General features: G+C 48.7%; 1 protein-coding gene across 3 annotated transcripts in view; it reads right to left on the bottom strand.

Moving 5' to 3' along the window:
• LOC147711676 (nucleolar RNA helicase 2-like) overlaps positions 1-26489 on the bottom strand; it is a 490700-nt gene that overhangs the window by 242152 nt on the left and 222059 nt on the right. For all 3 annotated transcript variants that reach the window (XM_086922391.1, XM_086922393.1, XM_086922392.1), the window contains 2 exons: positions 15150-15269; positions 14099-14172 (listed from right to left, as the gene is read on the bottom strand). In XM_086922391.1, coding sequence (XP_086778517.1) covers positions 14099-14172; positions 15150-15269 — 194 coding nt within the window. The remainder of the gene's footprint in view (positions 1-14098; positions 14173-15149; positions 15270-26489) is intronic.

Here is a 26489-nt window from a genome sequence, read left to right as displayed (position 1 = left end):
ACCTCAGGAGCCAGATCGCTAGGTTTAATTGTTTGGGATCTGGGTGCATTATTTCTCCATTGTTCTGTGTAAGGTGCATGGGTAATAATCTCCGTTTTTGATGTGGCACCTGTGAAAGTTGCAGTACCGTGGTGAACCACGGCTGTCTTGCCCACGTGGGTGCTACTAGTATCATTGTCATTGAATGTTGTTGGAGTTTTCCGAACCACTAATGGAATTAGTGGGAGAGGGGGAAAAGCGTAAGCAAATTTGTTGGACCAATTTATCCATAGCGCATTGCCCTGGGACAGGTGGTGTGGGTACCTGCTTGCGAAGTTTTGCCATTTTGCGTTCTGATGAGTGGCAAAGAGATCTATCTCTGGTTGTCCCCATCTTTGGAAGAATGGCTGCAGTATTTGGTTGTGCAGTTCCCATTCGTGTATTTGTTCTGACTCTCTGCTTAGGATGTCTGCTATCTGATTTTGAATTCCTGGTAGGTGTTCGGCTAACAGATAGATCTTTTGAGGAATGGCCCATCTCCAAATGTCCTGTGCTAGTCTGGATAGTTGGAGAGAGTGTGTCCCCCCCCTGTTTTTGAATATAATACATCGCAGTCATGTTGTCTGTTCTGATCAGGACTGCTTTTTTGAGTATTTGCATTTGGAAAGCTTTTAATGCTAGGAACACTGCTAGTAGTTCCAGATAATTGATGTGCAGTCTTTTTTGCTGTACACTCCATTTTCCCTGTACTGTATATTTCTCCATATGCGCTCCCCATCCGGTGAGCGATGCATCCACTGTCAGAATCACTTGTGGAATCGGTTCTAGGAACAACCGTCCCTTGGAAATGTTTACTGTGTTCCGCCACTTCAGAGAGCGATGTGTGCGGTCGTCTACCAACACCAGATCTGTAATCTGCCCTTGAGCCTGATTCCACTGTGTTGCTAGACACTCCTGCAGTGGACGCATTTGTAGTCTGGCATATGGTATGAGCAGTATACAGGAGGACATCATCCCTAACAGCTGCATGAACACTCGAGCTGTTAGTGATTGTTGTGGTTGAAATTTTTGGATCAGCGTGACCATTGTTTGGATCCTGACTGGATTGGGGTATACTTTGGCTTTTTCTGTGTCTATAGTAGCCCCTAGATATTGTTGAATCTTGTTTGGTTGTAGGTGGGATTTTGTGTAGTTCACCGTAAACCCTAGCTGGTGCAGCAATTGAATGGTCTTTTGTGTGTTTTGAAGACATTCTTCCTGTGACTTGGCTTTTATTAGCCAATCGTCCAAGTAAGGGAAGACATGTATTTCTTGTCTTCTTAGGTGTGCTGCAACTACTGCTAGGCATTTTGTGAACACCCTTGGTGCTGTTGTGACCCCAAATGGAAGGACTTTGAACTGATAATGTTGTCCTTCTACTACAAACCTGAGGTATTTTCTGTGGGCTTTGTGAATTGGGATGTGAAAGTAAGCGTCTTTTAGATCCAGTGTAGAAAGAAAGTCCCCTTTCTTCAGTAAAGGAAGTACTTGCTGGAGCGTGACCATGTGGAAATGTTCCGAGTTTATGTATGCATTGAGAGGTCTGAGGTCTAAGATTGGTCTTATAGAGAGTATACTCCTGTCCCTTGCCGATGTTTTGGAACCTGCTCTATGACATGCTTTTGCAGCAGTGATAGTACTTCTTGTTTTAACAATGTTAAATGATCTTGACTCATTGGACGCTGTCTGGGGGGATGTTTGGTGGGGTAGCTGTGAGTTCCAGGCAATAACCATGTTGGATAGTCTGTCTCACCCACCTGTCTGATGTGATGTTTTCCCAGACAGGTAGGAACTGTGATAAAAGTCCACCGACCGGTGTTATATGGTCTGGGGGGAGTTTTATTACGTCACTGTTTTGGGGTTGGGGAGTTGCGGTTGTTATTATTTTCGCGACCTCTACCCTTGTTGTAGTTACCTCTAACTGCCTCTTGAATTACCTCTGGGTGATGTTGGTGTAAAAGAGGTAGATTGTTGGCTTGTGCCTGTACTTTTTGACCCCCCTCTATAGGTGGACCTACGAAAGGAACCTCTTTGAGTTGGCTGTTGTAATGCTCCCATTGATTTAGCCGTTTCTGTGTCCTTTTTCATCTTTTCTAAAGTCTCATCTGTTCCTGAGCCGAAAAGTGTTTTTTGGTCAAAAGGTTGGTTCAATAACGATGTTTGCACTTCTTGTTTGAACCCTGAGACCCTAAGCCATGCATGTCTTCTTAGCATGATTGCAGTGTCTGCTGCGTCTAAAGCGCACTTAATGGAAGTGTTAGTTATTATCTTCCCTTCCTGTATAAGCTGGTCTGCCCTTTTTTGATGTTCCTAAGGCAGATGCGTGATGAGTTTTTCTAACTCATCATAATGCGCTCTATCATAACGTGCCAGTAGCACTATTAGCTATGCGCCAGCTGTTTGCTGCTTGTTATGCTACCCTTTTGCCTGATGCATCTATTAGCTTGGACTCCTTATCAGGAGGAGGAGCTTCTGTAGATAATGAATTTGCTCTTTTACGAGCAATTGTAACTACAAGCGAGTCCAGAGGTACTTGTCCTTTGATAAATATTGGGTCCTTTGGGGCTGCCTTATATTTTTTATCAATTCTTGGGTTTAATACCCTAGCCCTCACAGGGTCTTTGAATATGTCTGCTATGTGGCTGAGAAGACCCTTTAGCATAGGTAGTGTGCCTGATGTTCTTTGTGCAGCAGGTAGCGTTTCTAAAAGGAAATCCTCTATTTGAGGTTCTGTATATAAATCTACCTTATGGTATTTAGCTGCCCTATTAATCAACTGAACAAAACCTGTATCATCATCAGGTGGTGAAGGTTTTGAGGTGTATAATTGTGGGTCGTTATCATAGTCTGACCCTGCATCATAATTTTCCCATGGGTCTTCCTCATCTGGGATAGTGTCGTCATCTCCATGAGGTTCTCCCTCCCCTGCATCACTGTCTAAATCTGTTTGAGGTGTAGATGGTCTTGGTGTAGAAGGTGGAGGAATAGTTGGCCTATTGTGAGGAATAGGAGAAGAGGGTGAGTCTCTAGGCTGAGGAGAAAGGGGAGGAGTTGTATTTGTCCCCATTGTTCTCTTTTTAGGAGGGAGGAAGAGCTTTGTCATCTAGTTCATTCTTCCTCTTTTTCGGTGATTTTGTCACCACCTTGCCAGTTTGCGGATCGATAAACATAGTCTTTTGTTTTGGATCTGTCTGCTGCTACTGTGTCGGTACCGAAGTTTTTGGTTCCGAAAGGTGCCTTTGCTTCTGACCGTCAATGTTCTGTGTTTTTGGCACTGAAAATTTGCTTGATTCCGATTTTTTCGGTGTCGAGTAAGTCTTACACGTCGAAGCATGTTTCGGTTTTGACATGGAATGTTTCGATGCCGAGCTTTCTTTTGTATGGAGCTTCGGTGTCTATGTCGACCGTTTCTCGGATCGGACATGGTGGGAGGCCGAGAGTTTCATTTTCGGTTTCGTTGCCGGACCCGAAGGCGGGGCGTCGGAAACTTTCTTCGGTGGTCTGACCGGGCTCGAAGGCGGGGTCGGTACCACACGGGGTCGGTTTTTTGGTAAGGGGACGTCGTCACTCACGGTTTGTTGGACGTCGATTCCCTAGACATCAGACTCGTCCCCTTCCGACCCCGACTCGTCATGTTCCTCTTCTTCGAGGTGTTGGTCTTCGAACAGCTCCGATATTGCCTCCGACTGCATTCTTGAAACCTCGTGTCTTCTGGCTCGCGGTTTCTGATAGTCGACTTGGAGGAGAACGCTGCGCAGGCTCCGCAGTCCCTGGATTCGTGTTCAGGCGATAGGCAGAGATTGCACACCTCGTGTAGGTCCTTGTGTGGGAACTTAGCACCACACATTGGACATCTCTTAAATGGAGTCCTTTCCATGGACTCCGGGCTGGACTACGTCGAGAAAGGCCTCCCGGTATCGTTGACGTAGAAGAAAATGTTTATTGTTGGAGTCGAAACGCGTCTGAATGGAAATGATATCGCGTTCGATAACAATACCGTCGAATTGGAAAGGGAATACGCACCGAAATATCACTTTCTCGAAGTCGATCTGGAGCGCTTCGGTCCTCATCCGAACCCGATGGCAGAAAAAAACAATCTAAGGATGGAGCCGATGCCCATGCGCACTAGCACCCAAGGGAGGAGTCACCAGCCTCGTGACGACAAAAGACTTCTCCAAGAGAAAAACAAGTGCAATCATCCGAGCCCAACACCAGATGGCGATCTATTCATAATGTACCATCTGCAGCCCATATGCCTCGAACTTCAAGTTACTGCTAAGTACGGTTAAGATTACTTTTCAGGGTGAGTGCTGGGCTAAAAGATGAAGCACTGGGTTCTCTCCTGATAACAGGTGAGTACATCGGAATTCGGTGTTCAGCTGATTTTAGATTAACAAGTTTCAAAACTCCACACTTAGAAGAATTTCCTAGTGAAACCAGTCGATGTTACCCTATGGAGAAAAAGTGAGTTAACGGCTTTTGGTAAGCATTCGACTGGTAGAGTTACGGTTCTAGACTAGTGGTGTACGCAGGACTCTGCACATACATCCCCTTAGAGGCACTCAGTGTGCGATCATATACAATGATTCAACAAAGTTATAATCCAAGATCCGTGTTTTATTCACACTTGTTCAATTAGTAGTTTATCAATGATATTTCAACATCATATCATTCCGTAGCAAATATTCATGACTTCAAGAAGATGCATATGAATTCCTTCAATGCATTTTGAGCCAGAGGCCCTTTATCAAGGAGTGCTGTAAGGAAGACGGGTGAGAGTGAGTAACGTGGTAACCAGGGGGACGTGGTGTACTAAGTTTAAAGTGCCGGTCAATGAGGTGCGGGGCAATAAAGATAACGTCCAGAGTGGAGAACTAGGGATCGTGTGTCCGCTTGGTGAACTAGAGGTGGTGATGCAGGGAAAGTGTGAGGGAATATTAAGTTGCGTGAGGGTAAGGAATATTAACACGTCGGCCAGGCGGCAAAAAATGAAAGCATTAATCATGCATTAGAACAGACTTACTTCATGTTAATCTGTAGCAGGGACCGCTACTCGGTAACTGGCGTGCATTGAAGCTGCTATGGGGGAAGTGAGGTGCCGGCCCGGTAAAAAATAAAAAATAAACATGGAAAACGGGCTAGAGGACTCGTGAAACTGACAAAGGGATAGAGGACTCGTGAAACTGGAAAGGGGTAGAGGTGGTGAAGGGCGGCAGGTGGCCATGTTTGAATGATATGAAAAAGGTAAACAAGACGGGGAAAACTGAGAATAAGTGAGTGAAAGTTAAAGAAAGTGCAATGAACAAAGAGCAAATCATACATTAAGTTACAAGGTGGTAATATCACAGGTAGCAACTATATTCGATGCGGTCATTAAGACCATGCGGTTTCAAAGTCTGTAGACGGTACATCCATTCAAATTCTCTCTTGAGTAGTGTTTTGTGATTGTCGGTTCCTTCCCTTTTGGTGACGATTTCCAGTACAATGAATTGCAGTTGAGCAATGGTATGGCGAAATTCAGTGAGGTGCAGGGCAATGTTGGATTTCTCTAGTTTCAAACGTATGTAGGATTTAGGTTCGTTCAACCGTGTCTTTATTTTGCGTTCAGTTTTGCCTACGTATAGTTTCCCGCAGGGACATTTCAGGGCATATATTAAGTTCATAGAGTCACATGTGGCATCTACTTGTAGTTTGATGGCATGGCATGGCCTTTCATAGGGTGTCGGATGGTGTTACCTTTGATGATAGAATTGCAATGGTTGCAGTTTAAACATGGTTGAGTGCCTTTGTGTTGTTTGATGGTTGGAGTGGGTTTGGAAAGTATTTCTTTAATGTTGTTACTCCTAGTGTAGGCAAATCAAGGAGGATTCTGAAAAATGTCCCGAAAATCGGGTTCTGTTTGGAGAATCGGCCAATGTTTGAGGATAATTTTTTTGTAAAGGTTGCTTGCCGTCGAAAATTTAGAAACCAAAACCATACGTTGATCTTTCAGTTTGATGGTTTTTGAAAGGCTTTGTCTGGTGATTTTCGCCACTCTGGTTTGAGCCTCTATGAGGATATCTTCTGGATAGCCTCTGTCAAGGAAGCGTTCGTGCATTTCCCTGATACGAGTTTCATAAGTCCGTGTATCTGAGACTATGCGTTTGACACGCAACATTTGCGAGAAGGGCAAGTGTTTTTTCAGGGAGCCTTGGTGGAAACTAGTAAAGTGCAGGGTGTTGTTGCGGTCGGTACTTTTCCTGTGTAGGTCTGTGATTATTCCGTTCTGAGTGATAGTGATGTTAACGTCTAAGAAGGTGATTTCAATATCACTGATTTGCCATGTCAACTTAATGCGTTCGTCTTTGGTGTTCAATTCATTCAACGCTTCACTCAATGAGTCTTCGGTGTCTGTCCATATTAAAAACAGATCATCAATGTATCTGACGTACATTCTGATTACAGAGTTACGGTTCTGGGCATAGACTCGGGGGTCTCCCGAGGTCAGGTAGGCACAGGAGCAGCTAAATGGAGAGGTAGTTAAGCCCAATGTTATCCAATGAGAGGCAGGGGGCCTTCAGTTGGTGGCAGCTGGCAAGCAGGCCATGCTGCTGTGGGAGCTGGGCTCCTGGTCACTTGTTCAGGGCAAAAGTTTGCACTGCCAGGGGCACTCGGGCAGCTGGGTGCAGGGTGTTTTTGAGCGGTCAGGAGCTCAATGTTATTCAATGGAGATCTTGGAAAGTGAACAAAGGCTGCAGGCTCAGGGACGAGATTCTTCAGGAGCGACCAACACTTAGAGAGGTAAGTTGGGATGTTGGAGCACAGATAGGTACCCCAAAGGGAGGCACAGGGGGCTGTAGGGCGCCAGGTGCAGGGGTGTCTTTGGGTGTCAGAAAAGCTTACCCCCGGCTGGTCGCGGTTGGGGTGGCCCCTGGTTCAGAGTCTGCAGGCGTCGTCTGTTTCGTCGAGGAGGGTCTTTGGGCACTGAACTTCGGGCCCCAGTCGCCGGGGGGTAGGTCCTCGTGATCTTGGTCTGGTTGGGCACGGGATCTTGGAGGATAGGTAGGCACCCCCGGAGTTGGGCACATGGGATCGTGGGGGGGCCGGGGTGTCTTGATGTCGGGAAAATCTTACCCTCTGCTGGCCGCGGTTGAAGGGGTCCCTTGTTCTGACGCTGCAGGCGTTGTCAGGGTCGTCGAGGAGGGTCCTTGGGCACTGGATGTCAGGTCACAATCACCTGGCACCAGAGGTATTGCTGTTTGAGCAGAACCACTGCTAATGGGAATCCCAGTCTCTTAGAGGTTCAAGGCAGGCAGGTCCTCTGGGGTTTTCGAGGTTGCTGTCTGCAGGAGACGCCAGGATTTAGCAGGAACAGGTTCAATGATCAACAGGCCAGTAGTAGGGCCAAGTCAGTTGGTGTATTCCTCTAGTTAGCAACTGCACGGCAGGTCTTCTTGGCCTTCTTTCTTGTTTAGAAATAGGGATCTGAGGAAGGAAGGTTCAGGATGCCCCTAAATACTAAGCTTAGGGGCGTTACAGATAGGGTATAGGGTGAGGGCAGGGACTAATGAGTCCCTGCCCTGGGGTGAGTGCATCCCCTATCCTGCTCCTTTCCTATGGGAGGGGGGCAGGAGCCTATCTCTGATTGGGCAGGGCTCCCCATCCTCAAAATGGCCAGAGTCTGGATTTGTGCTTCACCTCGCCACTCCCACCTGAGGGGTGGAGTTAGCACAGGCGGTCACACCCCCTTTCCTCACTGAGGGTTTCCCGCCAGTCTTCCCGCCAGAGTGGTGGCAGAACTGGTGGGGGGCAGTTGCTGAGTTCAGCAAGTGGCCTGGAGAAGCTCACAAGGGTGGTATGCCTTTGAAGCTTCCCCTGCCCATTCTGGGGGAGGAGACCTAGCACCTCGCCCAGGACGTGCATTGTTGCAGGCCAAGGAGAGCGGATGGCTCTCTACCCAGGGGTCCAGCAACTTGTCTGCAGTGTGACAGCCTAGACAGCCTCTCAGACAAGACGTGGATTGTAGGTTAGGTTTCAGGGGACATCTCTAAGATGCCCTCTGTATTGCATTTTACATTAAATCCCATACTGGCATCAGTGTGGGTTTAATGTGCTGAAAAGTTTGATAACAAACCTGTCAGTCTTCAGTGTAGCCGTTATAGTGCTGTGGAGTTCTTAATGACAACCTCCCAGCACCATATACTCTTAATGGCATCACTGCACTTACAGTGCCCAGGAATGTCCCTGGGTACTGTAGGGGCACAGGGCTCATGCACCTGTGCCCACACCACTGGCATAGGGCACCCAGCTAGAGGGGTGACTGATGTATGCCAGGGCAGTGGGTTTGTGGGCATGGCACACAGGGATGTGTCAGAAAACGTGGGACTATGTCCAGTCCCCAGAGAATGCACAGCGTAAGTGCCACTTTCGGCCTTTATTTTGAATTTAATTTGAATTTAAAAACATTTGTACAGCGCTCGCATACCCAGCGGTTTCATGGCGCTAGTGGTGATCAGTGAATGGCAGCAGCAGAAGGATTAAGGGTAGGCTTGCGTGAACAGAAAAGTTTTAAGATTTTTTCGGAACAGGGGGTAAGAGGGTGAGGTGCGCAGAGCAATCGGAAGGGAGTTCCAAAAGGTTGGAGCCAGGACAGCGAATCTCGCTCCGCCCGCCCTCTGTTTTTTAAAGCGAGGGATGGTAAGGAGGGCCAAATGGGCCGAGCGAAGTTCTCTGCCTGGGCAGTAAGGTTTGATGAGGGCACAGATGAACTCAGGGGCGGTGCCCGCTCTGGCTTGGTAAGTGAGACAGCCGAGTTTAAACAGGGCACGCTCCCTTATGGGGAGCCAATGCAGAGTTTTGAGTAATGGGGTGACCCGATGATATCTGGGAAGGCCATGGATCAGGCGGGCCGCCTGATTCTGCACCAGTTGTAATCGGTGGATCATATAAGCAGGGGCTCAGTTATAGACTATGTTGCCGTAGTCTTTACGGGACAATACCATGGCTAGCATGATGATTTTTAAAGCTGGGGGGGAAAAGAAACGGGAAACTTTTCTAATTACTCTGAGAGAGAAAAAAGATGAGGAGACGACGGAGTGGACTTGTGGGAGAACAGTAAGCTGGGGATTAAGAAAGATTCCCAGGGTTTTCACTTTAGGGACCGGGAGTGGAGGAGCACCAAGGGAGGGGGGCCAGAAAGAAGAAGACCAGGGACTGCAGCCACCTCCGGTCAGGACCAGCTCGGTCTTGTCCGGATTGAGTTTGAGGTGGCTGCAGTTCATCCAATCTTGAATGAGGGTCATGATGGTTTGAACATTCAGGGCAGATGAAGGTGAGTGGGACAAATTAAAGATAAGCTGGAGGTCATCCGCGTAATTGAACACGGTGACCTCCAGTTGCTGTAACATAAAAATGAGGGGGAAGATGTAGAGGTTAAACAGGAGGGGGGAGAGTGATGAGCCCTGGGGGACCCCGCATTCTACCTTACGAGAGGCCGCCGCAAAACCAGCCAAATGGACACCCTGTGTTCTCCCCGTAAGGAAGGACTCTAGCCAGGAAAAGGCTAGGCCCTCTATACCCGCCGCCTTGACACGGTTGAGGAGGATGGTATGATCCACCGTGTCAAAAGCGGCGGATAAGTCAAGGAGAATCAGGGCTTGCGGAAGGTTGATGTCAATGCCTTCACGCAGCTTGTCCATGACTGAGATGACCACATTTTCGGTAGAATGCAGGGGGCGGAAACCAGCTTGGCAAGGGGAGAGGCAATGATTTGCCTCAATGTGAGTGCTCAGTGTGGAGGTGATGTGGGTTTCGAGAACCTTTGCAAGGTAGGGGAGAAGTGAAATGGGGCGGTAATTAGAAGCAGAGGAGGGATCGGCGTCCAGTTTTTTTAAAATAGGGATGACAATCGCCGATTTGTGTGAAATGGGAACATGACCATGGATAAGTGAATCGTTGAGGAGGGTCAGAGGGGGAGTGGGGCAAGCTGAGTAGATTTCCCTGAGTATGCGGGCAGGGGCAAAGTCCTGAGGAGAGCCTGATTTGACCCGTTGGAGCAGAGGGCGAAGGGAGTCAATAGTTAGGAGTGGGAAATTGGTCAGTTTAGCAGTGGAGGGGGGAGGGGAAGGGTCCACAAAGGTGGAAGAGGGGGGGGGGAATGTTGTGTTTAATTTTTACAACCTTGTCTATAAAGAACTCGTTGAGCGAGTCACAGAGGGATTGGGACGGGGGAATGGTAGGCGTGGCTCTGGTGGATGAGGCGAGCTCATGAACGGTGGAGAAGATTTCTTTCGATTGTGACTCCGCAACCAATATCGTGTGTGTGTAATATTCAGCCTTTGCAAACCTACAAAAAGAGCATCCTGGAAGCTGAGTGGCCAGATAGATTGTTTTTAAGGCAGGATCGTAAGTTCTTCGCCAAGCTCTTTCAGCCCTTCTTGCAGCAAGTTTTTTCTCTTTGAGGTCGGAGGTAAACCAGCGATTAGCTGCATGGGCCCGTTTTACTGAGAGGCGCTTGAGGGGGGCGAATTCATCGCCTGCCCTTATGAGCCAGTTGTTAATTGCGGCCAGTTGGGGGGCAGCTGTCAAACCAGTAAGATCCGGGCAGGTCGTGGCCAGGGCCGAGCATAAGGAGGGCATGTTTACCTTACCCCATTTCCGAACCCAGGTGTTTTTGGGAAGGGGGGGTTTGACCGGGGGAGCTAGGGCAAGGGAGGAATGATCTGACCATGGGCAAGGGGAAATCATGGGAGGAGTGGAGGAAACATTCAGTGTCCAAATTTAGTCCAGCATGTGGCCATGAAGGTGGGTTGGGCTATGGATGAGCGGTACGAAATTCAAATTTTCCATGAGACTGGTGAATTCCTTAGATTGGGGGCTCTCAGCCGGGTCATTGGGCCAGAAATTAAGGTCCCCTAAAACTAATACAGAAGAATGATTGACTGCCAAAGTGGCCAAAAGGGTTTGGATATCGGGGAGGAACGAAGGAGTCGGCTGGGGAGGACGGTAAATAAGTACAAAGGTGAAAGGGGCTAGATGGGAGGTAGAGCGGGCTACGAGGAGGTCAACATCAGTGATAAGTGGGGAAGGAAGGATTTGAAAATTGAAATCAGTACGAGCTATTAAAGCCACTCCACCACCCCGCTTGCCATCCGGGCGATCCGCACGAATGGCGGAATAAGTAGATGGTAAGGCGGCAAGCACATTGGGCAGGGAGTCGGACTTGAACCAGGTCTCAGTTAAAAACAGGAGATCTGGTTCGTTGGTGTCGAGGTAGTCGAATAGCTCGTATTGGTGATTTACGGCGGACCTAGTGTTTAGAAGGGTCGCCGAGGTAGAAAAAGATTGGGCAGAGGGGGCTGGGGGTGACGGGGGAACAGGGGAGGATGTGAAGGCAGGAGAAGCAAGAAGTGATACTAATCCGGGGGGGGAGGAAGGAGGAGGACTATACAGACCAAGGAGCTGTAAGCCAGTAGTGGTAGAGGAGTTGATACTGCCGGGGGACCACATGAGGCATAACTGAGACGGAGTGTAGGTGATGTAACCAGCAGCGTCCCGTGCCCCTAGCCCCGGCCAGCCGCGGACGGGCGCAGACGGGCTTAACTCAGGCGCAACTCCGGCGCGCCTCTGTCGCGCCCGCTGCGCTCGTCCGCTGCGCTGCCTCATGATGCCTGTCTAAATAGGGGCGGAGCGGCGGGGAGGGGCAGGGCTGTGGTGGAAAGCGAAGCCCAAGCCAAGATGGCGCCCGCTGCCGCTGGGAGCCCGCGATAAACACGATCAGCCCCAGCCGGCAGCTCACCCCTAAGAGCCCAAGGAAGTCAATACCTGCATAAATTTAAAAGGTATGTTAATAGCAGTTTTAAAAAAACAATCTCAGCAGAATATCGCCTCCGCTCGCAATCAGCGGGGCGGAGGAGCAGCAACTCGCCAAGCAACCGACCAATCAGCCCACTGCCACCGGGCCACTGGTCAGACACGAGGGGAGCAGGGAAACGCGCTACTAAGTAGGGGCGGAGCGGCGGGGGAGGGGCAGGGCTGTGGTGGAAAGCGAAGCCCAAGCCAAGATGGCGCCCGCTGCCGCTGGGAGCCCGCGATAAACACGATCAGCCCCAGCCGGCAGCTCACCCCTAAGAGCCCAAGGAAGTCAATACCTGCATAAATTTAAAAGGTATGTTAATAGCAGTTTTAAAAAAACAATCTCAGCAGAATATCGCCTCCGCTCGCAATCAGCGGGGCGGAAGAGCAGCAACTCGCCAAGCAACCGACCAATCAGCCCACTGCCACCGGGCCACTGGTCAGACACGATGTTTTTGCAATCATTGTATATTTCATCCTTTTGTACTCTTTTTTGCAACAACATTATTTAACTTATAAAGTTAATCACCCGGTATCAAAATGTCACGATGAGGTATAGTAACAAACATCCCATACCTGTATTCTAAACGCTTCCCTCTACGTTACTCTTTCTCCAATTACGTGTTATGTTCTGTCACTCAATTCTCGCTAGTCTCCTTGTGTGCATTCTGTAACATGTGTGCTCTCTTAATCTGCACCAATATACTATTGAACAAGTCAATGACAGAGTAACCCATGCCCTCTTCTTCCTTCCTACCCATAACAGAACCCTGGTGTGATGAATACGCTAATCCAATCCCTTTTTAATTCAACGGACGGTAATTAACCTTTCCTGCTCTTCTCAGGGTGTCAGACGATCAGTTAAATCTGTCATTTACTTGTTCAACAGTATATTGGTGCAGATTAAGAGAGCATTTTGATACCGGGTGATTAACTTTTTATAAATTAAATAATAAGTTAAATAATACAAGGTTGTTGCATGACAAGTATTTGAAAAATGTGCAAGTTAATGTCAACAGTTTGATAATTGGGTTGTCTTTGATTAATTCACAGTGACCCCCGAAGAAGGGCGTGAAGCCCGAAATGCATCGGGTTATTTTACTTCAATAAACAGTGCTTTAAATGAATTCACGTATTACTCATGTTCTTGGAAAAAGACACCCCGGACAGATTTTAATTAGAGTCCATTCCATCGACTGCTAGAGGACCCGATGCGGATAGGCCCAGCGGCCCTCCAGGAGATTTTCGATTGAAGACTTTTAGCTGATTTTCTGCAATGTAGATCTTGGCTTTGCAATCCAGTATGGCTTTCAGATTCATCTTTATGCACCGGTCATACATATGGTTTGTGAAGCCCAGACACAGACTTTAGGAGGGTCCATCTCAGACATCATTTTTTGGCAATCCTAACTACGTTTAAACCTGGTCATTCTAGGAGGGGACAAGTACCTTGCACCCTGGAAGAATTTTGAAGTAAAAAATCTGTCAGGCTTTACTGAATTCGAGGGAGAGAGCAAGCTCCAGGTCCCGTTGGGAGGGGCTGATTTTTTTTTTTTTTACTGAAGATAGCGTGTGCAGGTGTCCCTTATGTAGGGGCCCCAACTTAATTTCTGGGGTGGAACGGATCAAAGACGGAGTCCCCGGTGCCACCTATCAATGCACAAAGAAGTGCCGAGAAAAACGAACAGATCCAGTCTGGCACCTGGAGGAATTCACACGGTGAGGAATCTGCAGTTAGAATTACCCATCAAAAGTTCTTGGCAGACAGCAGCTGCTCCTTGAAGCACACACCACTAGTACCCATTCAGGCCCAATATCATAGCCTTCACCTTTTCTGCATTCTGCGAGAGAGCATTAGAGAAACTGAGCAAATACAGTTATGTTAGTTGGGCACTCCCCATCCTCCTCCTGCTGAGATTGGAGAGGTTGGCATGCTTTATCTGCTGTCCTGCCTAGTAGCTTTGGTCAATTAAATCTGCCCCCATCTGGAAAAGCATTCAATGATACTATTGCTACATATTAGAATATAAGTGGCCTCCTACTTGATAGCGGTCAGTTCATGTGTTAATCAAAAAAATATTCTTAACATTTTTGGAAATACCGAAATATAAAAATAAATTGTAAGCTTTATACACTTTAATGCTTGAATGCTTTAGAAACGTACACTCTAAACACTCAAGGTAGATGAGCAGCTGTTGGAACACCAAACAATGCGAACGGCAATGCACAGGAGGAAAAATTACCATACCTGATTGCATCTTTGCTTGAAGCTTTTATTATATCAGCGGCAGAAGGTACACCTACTCGTTTAAATGTCAAACCCTGTAATTGAGAATAGTAAAAAATTAAAACGAAAGATTCTATTATTAACATGATGTACAGGGTCTAAAAAGCACTACTGAAAGGAACAGATATTGCAGCTTTTCAAAATACATCTCAAAATGTTTATCAATGTAAAAGATACAGAGAACACTTTTTTTCCCAGTTTTAGAATGTTACATACCAGGGGTGTGGCATTCAATTGCAGGCATACTGGTCATGTTTTTTGAAGTCTAGGACAACAAGTTTTTATGTTTGTTTTGTCCTTTGGACATGGAGGCCGAAGCCCCTGTAGCACAAACACACTGGCTACAGATCTTGGAGGTACTGTGAACTGGCAAACTAGCACCGTCTGCAGTTGAGGTAAGGTCTCTATCCATACATTTACACTGTTAGAACTTGTATTTATGGTTTATAAAGGCTAACTCTTTATGAATAAGTTGAGCGCTGTAAGGAAATGCTGTGAGCTCAGCTTGCACCGACAATGGTTCCAGTTATAACAAGCATTTGCAATGCAATAGGTCTCGCATTAAGTTTGAGCTATTAGCATTGCTAAATATTGTAAATGGTTTGCCAACATTTTTTTTATTTTTTTTTGTTGCAATGGTGGCATGCTGCGCTTTAGATACATTTGTTTAAAAGTAAATTGCGCCATACTGCGATTGCTACAATAGTTAATTAGGGATAAGTTAACAATTGAAGCGTGCACTGATGGCTGGTGGTGTGTGATCTCCAGAGTTGAGGGTGCTGTCACTAGAAAGGTACACTTAAAAAAAATGTGAAAGCACCTACAGGCTCATGAAAATGTCCAACATATTTTCCATGAGGTAGGCTTACTTGCAAACAAACTTACTTTAAGCAAAAGTAATTCCATGTAATTTTCAAAACATTTAAATCGTGGAATTAAAAAACAAACAGTCTTTCTAAAACAAGCTGATCGGCAATTGAAAGTTGCATACTCCTATATTCAACATACTTACTGCTTTCTGCTCTACATATCTTAACTGTGATTCTTCTTTACGCTGATAAAAACAGATGCAAACCCCAGTGCGCCCAGCCCGGCCTGTACGTCCAGAACGATGGATATAAGAATCAACATCCTTAAAAATAAAAATGGAACTAATTAGGTCTAAATATAGGAGAAGCAGTTAGTAAGCATGTTGTCACCTTCTATCGTCATTCACTTATTACTACTTTCAATAAATTGGTTGCAATGAGGGTAAAAATCCTGAAACCATGAACTGAAAATGATCGAGATTTAGAGATAAAAGTGCTCACAAGGTAATAACTATGTTCCCCCTTTCCTCAGGTTGAGCGTTTAGGCATACACTATTCAGCCTCAGAACCTGTATGAATATGTAGGTGGTCACAATTCCTGGGTAGTTATAAAAAAAATCCTATGCATGAAAAACCATTTCAATACAGTTTCCTAGCGCCTACTATTTCAACCATGTGGATGCACTAAGACAAAGGTATCAGTTCTCAGATTATGAAAACACAAGGCTTTGGCATTGTTCAGAGCATCCGATAGGCTTCTTTAAGGTACACCAGATAAGTGTAAAAATAACCTATGTTGGCTGGAAATTAAGATACAATATGACCAAAACAGAACCAAACACTTGGGGTGACTACCTGCAAATTCCCCTGGAGACATTAAAGATCGAGGAAGTTTGGAACAGCCACTTGGAACGAACATCATTTAATAAAATCTGTAATAAATGCAAAGTCACTATCCTTGGTGGAAGACAAAAGGAGATTGGCCAAACGCCGCCATGCATGGATTGTAATCAATTCGTATAAAAGATTAAAACCACAATTTTATCTTGGTGCTCACTTCCGGCTATCTCTAAAAATTAAATACATGGCATATAGATTGGGTGATCATTGCTCAAAAGACCCGATTCTGACTTGGAAAAGCAAACAGCAAGAAAAGGCATGCCGCCTATGCGGGTACCATACAGAAAGTTTGTACCATCTAATGTGCACGTGTGAGACAGTAAAAGAGGAAAGAAGAAAATTGTTGAAATCAGTCCTAAATACTTTATGAATTCGTACCTGCAGGCAGGCGGTAACAAGCTGGATGGGTGCCACTTTGAACATCCTTATATGCCGTGGAGTAAAATTCATGTCTCTAGTAGAGACTTTACTCTCGAAAGCTGAATAGACCAAGATTTGAGACTGGAAAGAGAACTTCTTTTAGAAATAGCAAATATTTTAAGAATATGAATTTTTCTTTTCCTTTAATATTGTTATTTTTATATGTATACTTTAGGGTTGTGATAAACCAAATAAAGTTAATTTTGACTGAGTGACTGACTGATCTGATTGTATGTAATGGTTGAGGGGCCTGAGGTCTAGAATCGGTCTCAGTATCCCGTCCTTTTTGGGAATTAGAAAGTACAGCGAGTAAACCCCGTCCCTTATTCCTGTAAAGGAACTATCTGAATCGCACTCTTCTGTAGAAGGGATAGAACCTCTTGCCGGAGCACAGCGAGATGATCGGTAGACATTGGACGCTGTCTGGGAGGTATGTGTGGAGGGGTTGTTGCAAGTTCTAGGCAGTAGCCATGTTGGATAATCGGTCTTTTCCACTTGTCTGTTGTAATGGAGTTCCAGACAGGCAGGAACTGTGTTAGTCTGCCCCCTACAGGAGTGGAATGCTGTGGGGGGAGCGTAGGGAAGTCATTGCTTAGGGGCGGAAGAGGCTTGAGTGTTATTACCTCTACCTCTGCACTTGGTATTATTGCCTCTGTATCCTCCTCTATAGTAACTCTTGGTAGAGGAGAAATGTGTCTTGAAAGACGTGTTAGTGTCTATTCCAGTTTGCTTGGAGCCGCCTCTGTAAAAGGAGCAACGAAAGGAGCCTCAAGCTGGGGAAGACTGTAAGGCCCACATAGACTTGGCAGTGACTGTCTTTTTTCATTTTTTCGAGGGTAGTGTCTACCTCCGGACCAAATAACTGGTTTTGGTTAAAAGGCTGGTTCAAAATGGTGGCTTGTACTACCTGTTTGAACCCCGAATGCAAATGCTACTTACCAGTATGCATCTGTTCTTGGCATGTAGGGCTGCTGACATTCATATCTGTGCATAGATCGCCACCTAGTGTTGGGTCCGGATGATTGCACATTGTTGTCCTGGAAGAGTCTTCGAAGTATCACGAGATAGGTGGCTCCTCCCCTGGACTACAGTGCGCATGGGCATCGCCTCCATCCCCAGATTGTTTTTAGCCATTGGCAGAGATGGAGTGAAGAATGTGAGTGATGGCCATGCTATGAGCATATGTGTATATATGAATGAACACTGCAGCTGCTACGGGCGCCGGGGAGGAGGGTGGGCGATATGAATGTCAGCAGCCCTACATGCCAAGAACAGATGCATACTGGTAAGTAGCATTTGCAGTTCGAGGCATGTGGGCTGCTGAATTCATATCTGTGCATAGAATACATAGCAGTCCCTCCATTATCGGCGGTCGCCCGTGCCAGCTGCAGCAGTTTGAAAAAGCGTTTTTAGAACAGCCTGACCAACAGCTGCCTGCTGTTTGGAATGCACGTCTACACAGTAGTGTTTAGTGAAAGTATGTGTGGTAGACCATGTGGCTGCTCTACAGATATCTTCTAAGGGAATGTTACCTAGGAAAGCCATAGAGGCCCCTAACTTCCTGGTGGAGTGGGCCCTCGGTGGGATAGTGAGAGTGCGCTTAGCTTTAGCGTAACAGATCTGAATGCACTTTACTATCCATCTAGCAATCCCCGCTTTGGAGATAGCGTTTCCCTTGTGGTGTGTGGCAAAAGCAACAAAAAGTTGTTTGGTTTTGCGGAAATCTTTCGTCCTGTCTACATAGTACATTAAAGCCCGTTTCACATCAAGGGTATGGAGCATGCGCTCCGCCAGCGTCTCTGGGTTTTGGAAAAACACCGGCAATTCAATTGTTTGATTCATGTGGAATTGTGATACCACTTTGGGTAGGAATTTAGGGTTAGTGCGGAGCACTACCCTGTTAGCATGTACTTGGAAGAAAGGTTCTTGGATGGTGAGCGCCTGCAGCTCGCTAACCCTCCGTAGCGATGTAATTGCTACTAAGAACGCAACCTTCCAAGTCAGAAACTGAAGCTCACAAGAGTGCAGTGGCTCAAAGGGAGGACCCATCAGCCTCGTAAGAACCACATTGAGGTTCCATTCTGGAGCTGGTGGGGTCCTTGGTGGAATGACCCTTTTGAGTCCTTCCAGAAAGGCCTTGATAGCAGGGACCTTAAAGAGTGACAGGTGCTGCCTATTCTGGAGGTATGCTGCCATAGCAGACAGGTGAATGCGGATGGAAGAGTACGCTAGATTGCATCGATACAGATGAAAAAGGTAACAGATGATGTTTTGAATGGAAGCATCTAGCGGGTCAATATCGTGGTTAGCACAGTAGATGACAAATCTCTTCCATTTAGCCGCATAACAAGCTCTAGTAGTGGGCTTCCTTGCCTCCCGAATGATGTCCATGCAATCGGGAGGAAGATTGAGGTAGCCAAACTCTAGGACCTCAGGAGCCAGATCGCCAGGTTGAGCTGTTGCGGATCTGGGTGCTGAATGTCGCCATGGCTCTGCGTCAGAAGGCTGGGAGTGAGATGAAGCCTTTGATGCGGTACCACGGAGAGTTCGAGAAACGTGGTGTACCATGGTTGGCGAGCCCACGTTGGAGCAACCAGGATGAGAGTCATCGAGTGCTGCCTGAGCTTGCGTGCCACCAGCGGTATCAGAGGTGCTGGGGGAAAAGCGTACGCAAATCTGCCTGACCAGTTCATCCACATCGCATTGCCCTGTGATTGCGGGTGTGGGAACCTGGCGGCGAAGCTTTGGCATTTTGCGTTCTCCTTTGTGGCGAATAGGTCTATCTCTGGATGACCCCACCTTTGGAAGTACGGTTGGAGTACTGATGGATGTATCTCCCACTCGTGCATCTGATGGCTGTGCCTGCTGAGCAGGTCCGCCATTTGATTGTCTTTGCCCGGGAGATGCTCTGCCATGAGGAAGATGTTCCTCTGAATGGCCCACTTCCACATGCTCTGAGCCAGATGAGACAGCTGTGGAGAGTGTGTGCCTCCCTGTTTCAGAATGTAGTACATGGCTGTCATGTTGTCCGTCCGGATCAACACGACCTTGTTGCACAGATGTACTTTGAACGCCTTTAAGGCCATGAAGATTGCCATCAGTTCCAACACATTGATGTGCATCTTCCGTTGCTGTAGCGTCCATAGTCCTTGCACAGTGTAATGGAGTACATGCGCTCCCCATCCCTGGAGAGAGGCGTCCGTTGTCAGGATAATCTGTGGGACAGGCTCTTGGAATGGTCGGCCCTTGCAAAGGTTTAGTGGATTCCACCAATGCAGAGAGTTGTACGCCCGACCGCTCACCAACACTAGGTCTGTCAGTTGCCCATGAGCCTGAGTCCACTGACGTGCCAGGCACTCCTGAAGCGGACGCATATGAAGTCTCGCGTGCGGGACAATGGAGATGCAGGAGGCCATCATGCCTATCAACTGCATGAACACCCTCGCTGGAAGCGAGTGTTGGGGTCTGAATCGTTAGATCAGCGCCTGGATACTGGCGATTCTCACTGAATTTGGCTGCGCAGTGGCTGCCAGAGTGTCGATTGTCGCGCCCAGATACTGTCGCACGTGGGCGGGCTGGAGATGGGACTTTGGGTAGTTCAGAGAGAATCCCAGATCGTGCAGGAGATGAATGGTGCGTGACACGTGGTCGACGCACTGCTGTTCTGTCCTTGCTTGAATGAGCCAGTCGTCCAGGTAGGGAAAGACGTGGACGTGCTGGCGACGGAGATGCGCCGCCACGGTCGCCAGGCATTTTGTAAATACCCTTGGTGCTGTGGTGACCCCGAACGGCAGAACCTTGAACTGGTAATGCTGGTTTAAGATTGTGAATCTGAGATACTTCCTGTGTGAAGGATGCAGGGGGATATGAAAATATGCATCCTTCAGATCCAGTGTAGCCAGGAAGTCCCCCTGTTGAAGCAGGGGAAGCACCTGCTGCAACGTGAGCATATGGAAGTGCTCCGAGAGGATGTACCAGTTCAGGGGCCTGAGGTCCAGGATCGGTCTGAGGGACCCGTCCTTTTTGGGGATGAGAAAATAGAGGGAGTAAACCCCTGTTCCCTGTTCTTGCAATGGAACGAGCTCTATCGCCCCTTTTTGCAGCATGAGTAGAGCTTCTTGCTGCAACAAGGTCAAGTGCTCGCTGGACATAGGACGGTGTCTTGGCGGTATGTCCGGTGGAATGGACGTAAACTCTAGACAGTACCCGTACTGGATAAGAGACCTCACCCACCTGTCTGTGGTGATGGACTCCCACGCCGGCAGGAACTGCTGGAGTCTCCCCCCGACTGGTGTTGTGTGGTCGGGGGGCAGTGACAAGACGTCACTGCTTGTTGGTGGTGGTGGACCTGGAGCCATTGTTTCCACGTCCCCTGCCCTTGACATTATTGCCTCTGTAACCACCTCTGCCCTTGTTGTTAAACGAGGCTTGGGTGTTACCCTTGTAATATTGTGTGGATTGGGATGCCTGTCCTCTTGAGGTGCCTTTTGAATTTGAGCGGCGAAAGGAGCCACCCCGAAACTGCTGACTTTGTAAAGCCCCCATTGACTTGGCAGTTTCCTGGTCTTTTTTCATTTTTTCCAGGGAGGCATCCACTTCAGGGCCAAACAGATGGTCTGGATTGACAGTTTGGTTTAGTATAGTAGTCTGGATGTCGGGTTTGAACCCCGAAATCCTAAGCCAGGCATGGCGTCTAAGCAACACGCTTGTATTGATAGCCCTGGAGGCCGTGTCTGCCACATCCAGTGCACATTTGATGGATGCGTTAGTAATGAGTTTACCCTCCTGAATAAGCATCTCCCCTGCCTCCTTGTATTGGTCAGGTAGGTGTTGTAGGATGGCCTCAAGTGTGTCATAATGTGCCCTATCATAACGTGCGAGCAGGGCTTGGGTGTTAGAAATCTTCCAGATGTTAGCTGCCTGTGCAGCGATCCTTTTGCCTGAGGCTTCGAAGATTTTCGACTCTTTATCTGGGGGAGGAGCGTCACCAGTTGTTTGAGAGTTTGCCCTCTTCCGAGCGTTGGAAACGACCAAGGAGTCCAATGGCAAGTGGCCCTTGATATACGTTGGATCCGTGGGTGCTGCCCGATATTTCCTGTCGATCCGAGGGTTGACCACACGCGCCCGTGTGGGTTCCCTGAAGACCTCTGCGGCATGCTTGAGCACCCCCTTAAGCATCGGCAGCGTTTTGACCGACTTTTCAGCCACCGAGAAGGTGTCGAACAAGAAGTCCACATCCACGGGGTCGGAGTGTAGTTCGACGTCGTGGTTGGCCGCAGCTCTCTCTATCAGTGCATTGAAGGCCGCCGAGTCTTCTGTAGGGGACGTCTTGGCGGCGAAAAGCTGAGTGTCCTGACCCGACTGCGGGTCCTCGTTGTCGGCCCCGGTGGTCCAGGGCACAGGCTCCTCCTCCGGATCCGAGTACGCCGGATAGGTGTACTCGGCATCCTCCTCGTCGGCATCGACTGCGACTGAATGCGCCGGCGAATGCCCCAGGGCCTGGGGGGACACAGGTTCCACCATAGCCGAAGATCCCGCAGAGTCCTTTTTGTTTTTAAGAGGGATCTTAAAGGGTTCCAACGCCGGCTCCGTCGTGATCTTCCTCTTGAGGAGCGACAGTTTTCCGGTGTTGGCGTCGATGAACACCGCACGACGTTCCTCGACCGCAAGTGACTGGAGTCGAGGCTTTGGCACCGCTGAGGCAGCTTTGGGTGTCAATGGTTCCTTAGCGGGTCCGCCCGGCTTCGGCGCGAAGGCCTTCGGCGCCGACTTGGGCGGGAGAGTGAAACGGATAGGCTTGTGGCCCGCGGTAGTCTGAGGCGCCACAGTGTCCTGAGCGGGAACCACCCCGGCTTTTCGAATCCGCTGCAAGGATTCCGCCACCTTCTTTGTGAAGGCTGGAGAGGGCTGGACTGGCTCGAGCGAATCCTCATCCTCGAGATCCACAACGACAGAGGGCACTTTCTTCGGTGCCGGCGGCCCATGCCCATCGGCGTCGTCGCCCTGACGTTTCTTCGGAGCCGTCTTCGGGTCCACGACCCCTTTCGGCGCCGATGCAGCCGCATCTGAGATCTTCGCCTTCGGCGCCGACCCGGATGGTTTCGGGTCGGCCATTTTGGCGCGACGCTTCAGGTCGGCCATTTTGGATGCCTTTGTATTTGACGCCTCCAGAACCTTCATCACCTGCGCCACTTTCGGTTTCGGTTTCGGATCCGATGGCGCGTGACCAGTTGGCTTCACTTTCGGTTTTATCAACTGAAGTGATGGTTCCGAAATGTCCGTGACCGGGCCCGGAGGCGGGGACGTAGGACTTATAGTGAGATCTTGGGTAAGGCCCGAAGGCGATCCCTCGACCTGGGCCGTTTGAAGGGGTATAACCCCTGAGTCTGGTTGGGGATGCTCCTCCTCTGAGCTATCCCCCATCGTGGCACAAGCCTGATCGTCGTCCCCTACCTCGTCGGAGACTTCGTCAAAGTCCTCCTCACCCGCGTCGTAGGTCTCCTCATCGTACACGGGACCGGAGTCCGAGTCTTGCGCGTCGTCTTCTACCTCGACAGATTCCTGGAAAATGTCTTCTGGAGGGGGCGCCGCAGCCGATAGTTGAGCCTGGAGTCGATTGGCCCGGCGAATTTTCAGTGTCTTCTTGCTCCGGAATTTCGAACACGCCATGCAGGTGTCCTCGCGGTGATCCGGCGACAAGCAGGTATTGCACACAGGGTGCACGTCGAGGTGCGAATATTTTGAGTGGCACAGCGGACACTTTTTAAATGGAGTCCGCTCCATGACTAGAGGTGTAATGTAGGCCCGTCCGCGCCGAAGGCACGTGGAAGGGCAGCAAGAAATCGGAGCTGAGAGTCAGAAAGAAAACCCGCACGCAACTATACCGACGCCCAGCCTAAAGACCTTTTGGTCTCGAGTAGAAATAGAACAACTATCGGTTCCGACAGAGGGAACCGAAACACATCCGAACCCAATGGCGGAAAAAAACAATCTGGGGATGGAGGCGATGCCCATGCGCACTGTAGTCCAGGGGAGGAGCCACCTATCTCGTGATACTTCGAAGACTCTTCCAGGACAACAATGTGCAATCATCCGGACCCAACACTAGGTGGCGATCTATGCACAGATATGAATTCAGCAGCCCACATGCCTCGAACATAAGTAGCCACGCATGTCTCCTTAGAACGACACTGGTATTAACAGCCCTAGATGCCGTGTATGCGGCATCTAGTGCACATTTGATGGAAGCGTTAGATATTAACTTGCCTTCCTGTAGGATGTCAGTAGCTTGATCTTTGTACTGATCTGGGAGGTGTTCAAGCAATTTCTCCAATTGGTCTTAGTGAGCCCTATCATAGCGAGAGAGGAGGGCTTGCGTATTAGCTATGTGCCATATATTGGAAGCCTGCGCAGCTATTCTCTTGCCTGACGCATCAATAATCTTGGATTCTTTGTCAGGCGGGGGTGCTTCACCAGAAGTCTGAGAATTGGCCCTTTTACGTGCTTTGGACACCACTAATGAGTCTAGTGGTAGGTGTTGTTTAATATAGACTGGGTCTGAGGGTGCAGGTCTAGATTTCTTTTCAATTTTGGGATTTAAAATTCTGGTACGCACAGGATCTTTAAAGACCTCAGTAGCATGCCTAACCACCCCTTTGATCATGGGAAGAATTTGAGCGGATCTCGGAGACTGCTCAAAAGTATCTAAGAGAAAATCTTCCTCAAAGGCATCAGAATGCATGGGGACACCAAGGTATGTAGCAGCTCTGTTGATCAGCTGGCCAAACCCAATAGTATCCTCAGGAGGAGAAGGTTTAGATGGGTATAAGGGTGCCTCAGGGACATCAGGTTCATTTGCAGGGTATGGAAAACCCAACCCAGACGCAGGTTTTGTGTATGGAAAATTTCATGTGCCCTCACCTCCAGGGTATGTAGTGTCGCCTTCCCAGTCCCCTCCACCTAAATCATATTCATCATCATTCTGTGGTGAATGTGGTGACAATGGAGATTGTATAGGAGAGTTTTGAGGCGAAATATAGGGAGGAACGGGAGAAGGAGGAGAGACAGGAAAGGAAAAGTGCAGAGGAGAGGTTGCACAGTTTTTTGGCAGGAACCACATGTGTAGGTGATGTAGCTGCAAGTCTCTTTTTGAGAGGTGTGGCACCAACATGACCGGTTTTCGGGTCGATGCAGATCTTTCTGTTGAGGATCTGGTCGAAAAAGGTCCTCTTGAGGAGCAATCTTCTTCATCGCTGATTTTTTCGGTGCCTGCATAGGTTGTCGAGTGTATTTAGCCTTAGGAGGTATTAGCGGGTCCTGTGGATTAGGGTTTGTGGCTTGGAAGGCATGTTCGGGGGCTCGGAGGCATCGGAATCAGGCTGTGTGGTTTTTGGCACCGCGTGCGGCTTTGGAGCAGGTGCGTCTTTTGGTTCCGGACCGAAACATGTTTCGGTTTCGGCACTTCTTCCGGTGTCGGAGCCGAAGGGTGTTTTGGCTTCGGTGTCGACAGAGTCTTGTTCGGTGACGAGGCACCGGAAGGCGGAGGACATTGTTTCGGAGCCGAGGGAAGACTCTTGGTCGGTGTCGAGGCACCGGAAGGCGTGGAAGATTTCTTCTGAGTCGAGCCTGAAGGCAGGACTTTCGAAGTAGATGATCAGTCTCGACTGGGCCCAGCGGGCGGGGTGCTGACCTTTGCCTTCTGCTTGGGCTTATGTGGTGCAGGGGCAGTAGTACTCACGCGCTGACCCGATGGAATGGGAGTCGTCCGAGTCATCTGCCTCGGAGACGATCTGGAGATCCGGTGAGTCTTCTTCAGGAACAAGTGGAGCCTCGTCGTCGAAGATGTCTTCCGGTGCTGGGGCCGATCTCCTCATCTCGTGTAGATGGGCCCTCCGGTCTCGGATGGTTTTCTTCGAGCGGAAGGAAGCACAGGCTGTGCAGGTCGACTCGTGGTCCTGCGACAGACAGAGGTTACAGACCTCGTGGTGGTCGCTATGTGGAAACTTTGCTTGACATTTCGGGCATTTTCAGAACGGAGTCCTTTCCATATGTTGTAGGCCGCACGGCGTAGATAGGCCCAAAGGCCCACTTGGATGACCGGAATGGAAACTTTGGCGTTGAAAGGTGCCGATGTCGAAGGCATGCAGTAATTGTTTTACGAGGTTCTGCGCGTCGAAGTTGCAGAAAAACGGTTTCTGGCCGGAGCAGAGAAACTTTCATCCAAACCCAGTGGTGGAAAAAACCAATCTGAGGTTGGAGTCGATGCCCATGCGCAGTATTGTCCAAATGGGGAGTCACCTATCGGGATTAGCAAAGACTTCTTCCAAGAAGACAACAACCTGCAATCATACAAGCCCAACACCAGGTGGCGATCTAATGCACAGTGTACTATCTGCAGCTCATATGCCTCGAACATAACCTTTTCTGGCACACCAAAAAGGTTTACCCCTCACTCTAAAGTCAAAAGACGTCGAGTGAAGTAGAAAAACCCCACAAAATAGTAGAATATTTTTGACAGAAAAGTCAAAAAAGGAAGAGCTGCGAATCCAGGGTCCTGACTGAAGGAGCAGGAAAGGACAACTGACCTGTCACCCCTGAGGCATGATGGGAAGCTGGGGGGCATGGCTGCCTGAAAGGCATGGTGCCCATTTTGGTGTGCAAGTTGTGGGAAAGTGCCACTTTCTTGTATTGGTATGCCCCCATTTTTTTCTGAACTGCTGATGTACTTTGACTGAGTGTGCCCAGGGTTCCTGCCAATCAGGTACCAAGTTCAAGTTCAAAAATTTGTATAGCGCACTACTCACCCAGAGGGTCTCAAGGCGCTTGAGGGAGGGGAGTTACTTGGCATCTCTGGCCACCTGTCAGCCCCTAGTAAATGGTACCCTAGGTGCCCAGGGCATGGTGACCAGAGAAGACCCCTGAGGGCTGCAGCACTTATTGTGCCACCCTCAGGGGCCCTGTACCCTGACACCCCCACACTGCCTTTGCAGGCTGAGCGGCTAAGTACAGAACTAAACAAAGAGTCGACATGGCACACATCCCTGTGTGCCATGCCCACAGAGCCCACTGCCCTGGCATACTTCGGTCACACTTCTAGCTGGGTGCCCTATGCCAGAGGTGTGGGTACAGGTGCATGAGCCCTGTGCCCCTACAGTGCCCAGGGCCATTCCTAGCAACTCTAAGTGCAGTGATGCCATTAAGAGTATATGGTGCTGGGAGGTCGT

Source organism: Lissotriton vulgaris, chromosome 5 (genome assembly GCF_964263255.1).
Source record: "Lissotriton vulgaris chromosome 5, aLisVul1.2, whole genome shotgun sequence".
NCBI lineage: Eukaryota > Metazoa > Chordata > Amphibia > Caudata > Salamandridae > Lissotriton > Lissotriton vulgaris.
This window is presented reverse-complemented; position numbering and strand designations above follow the sequence as displayed.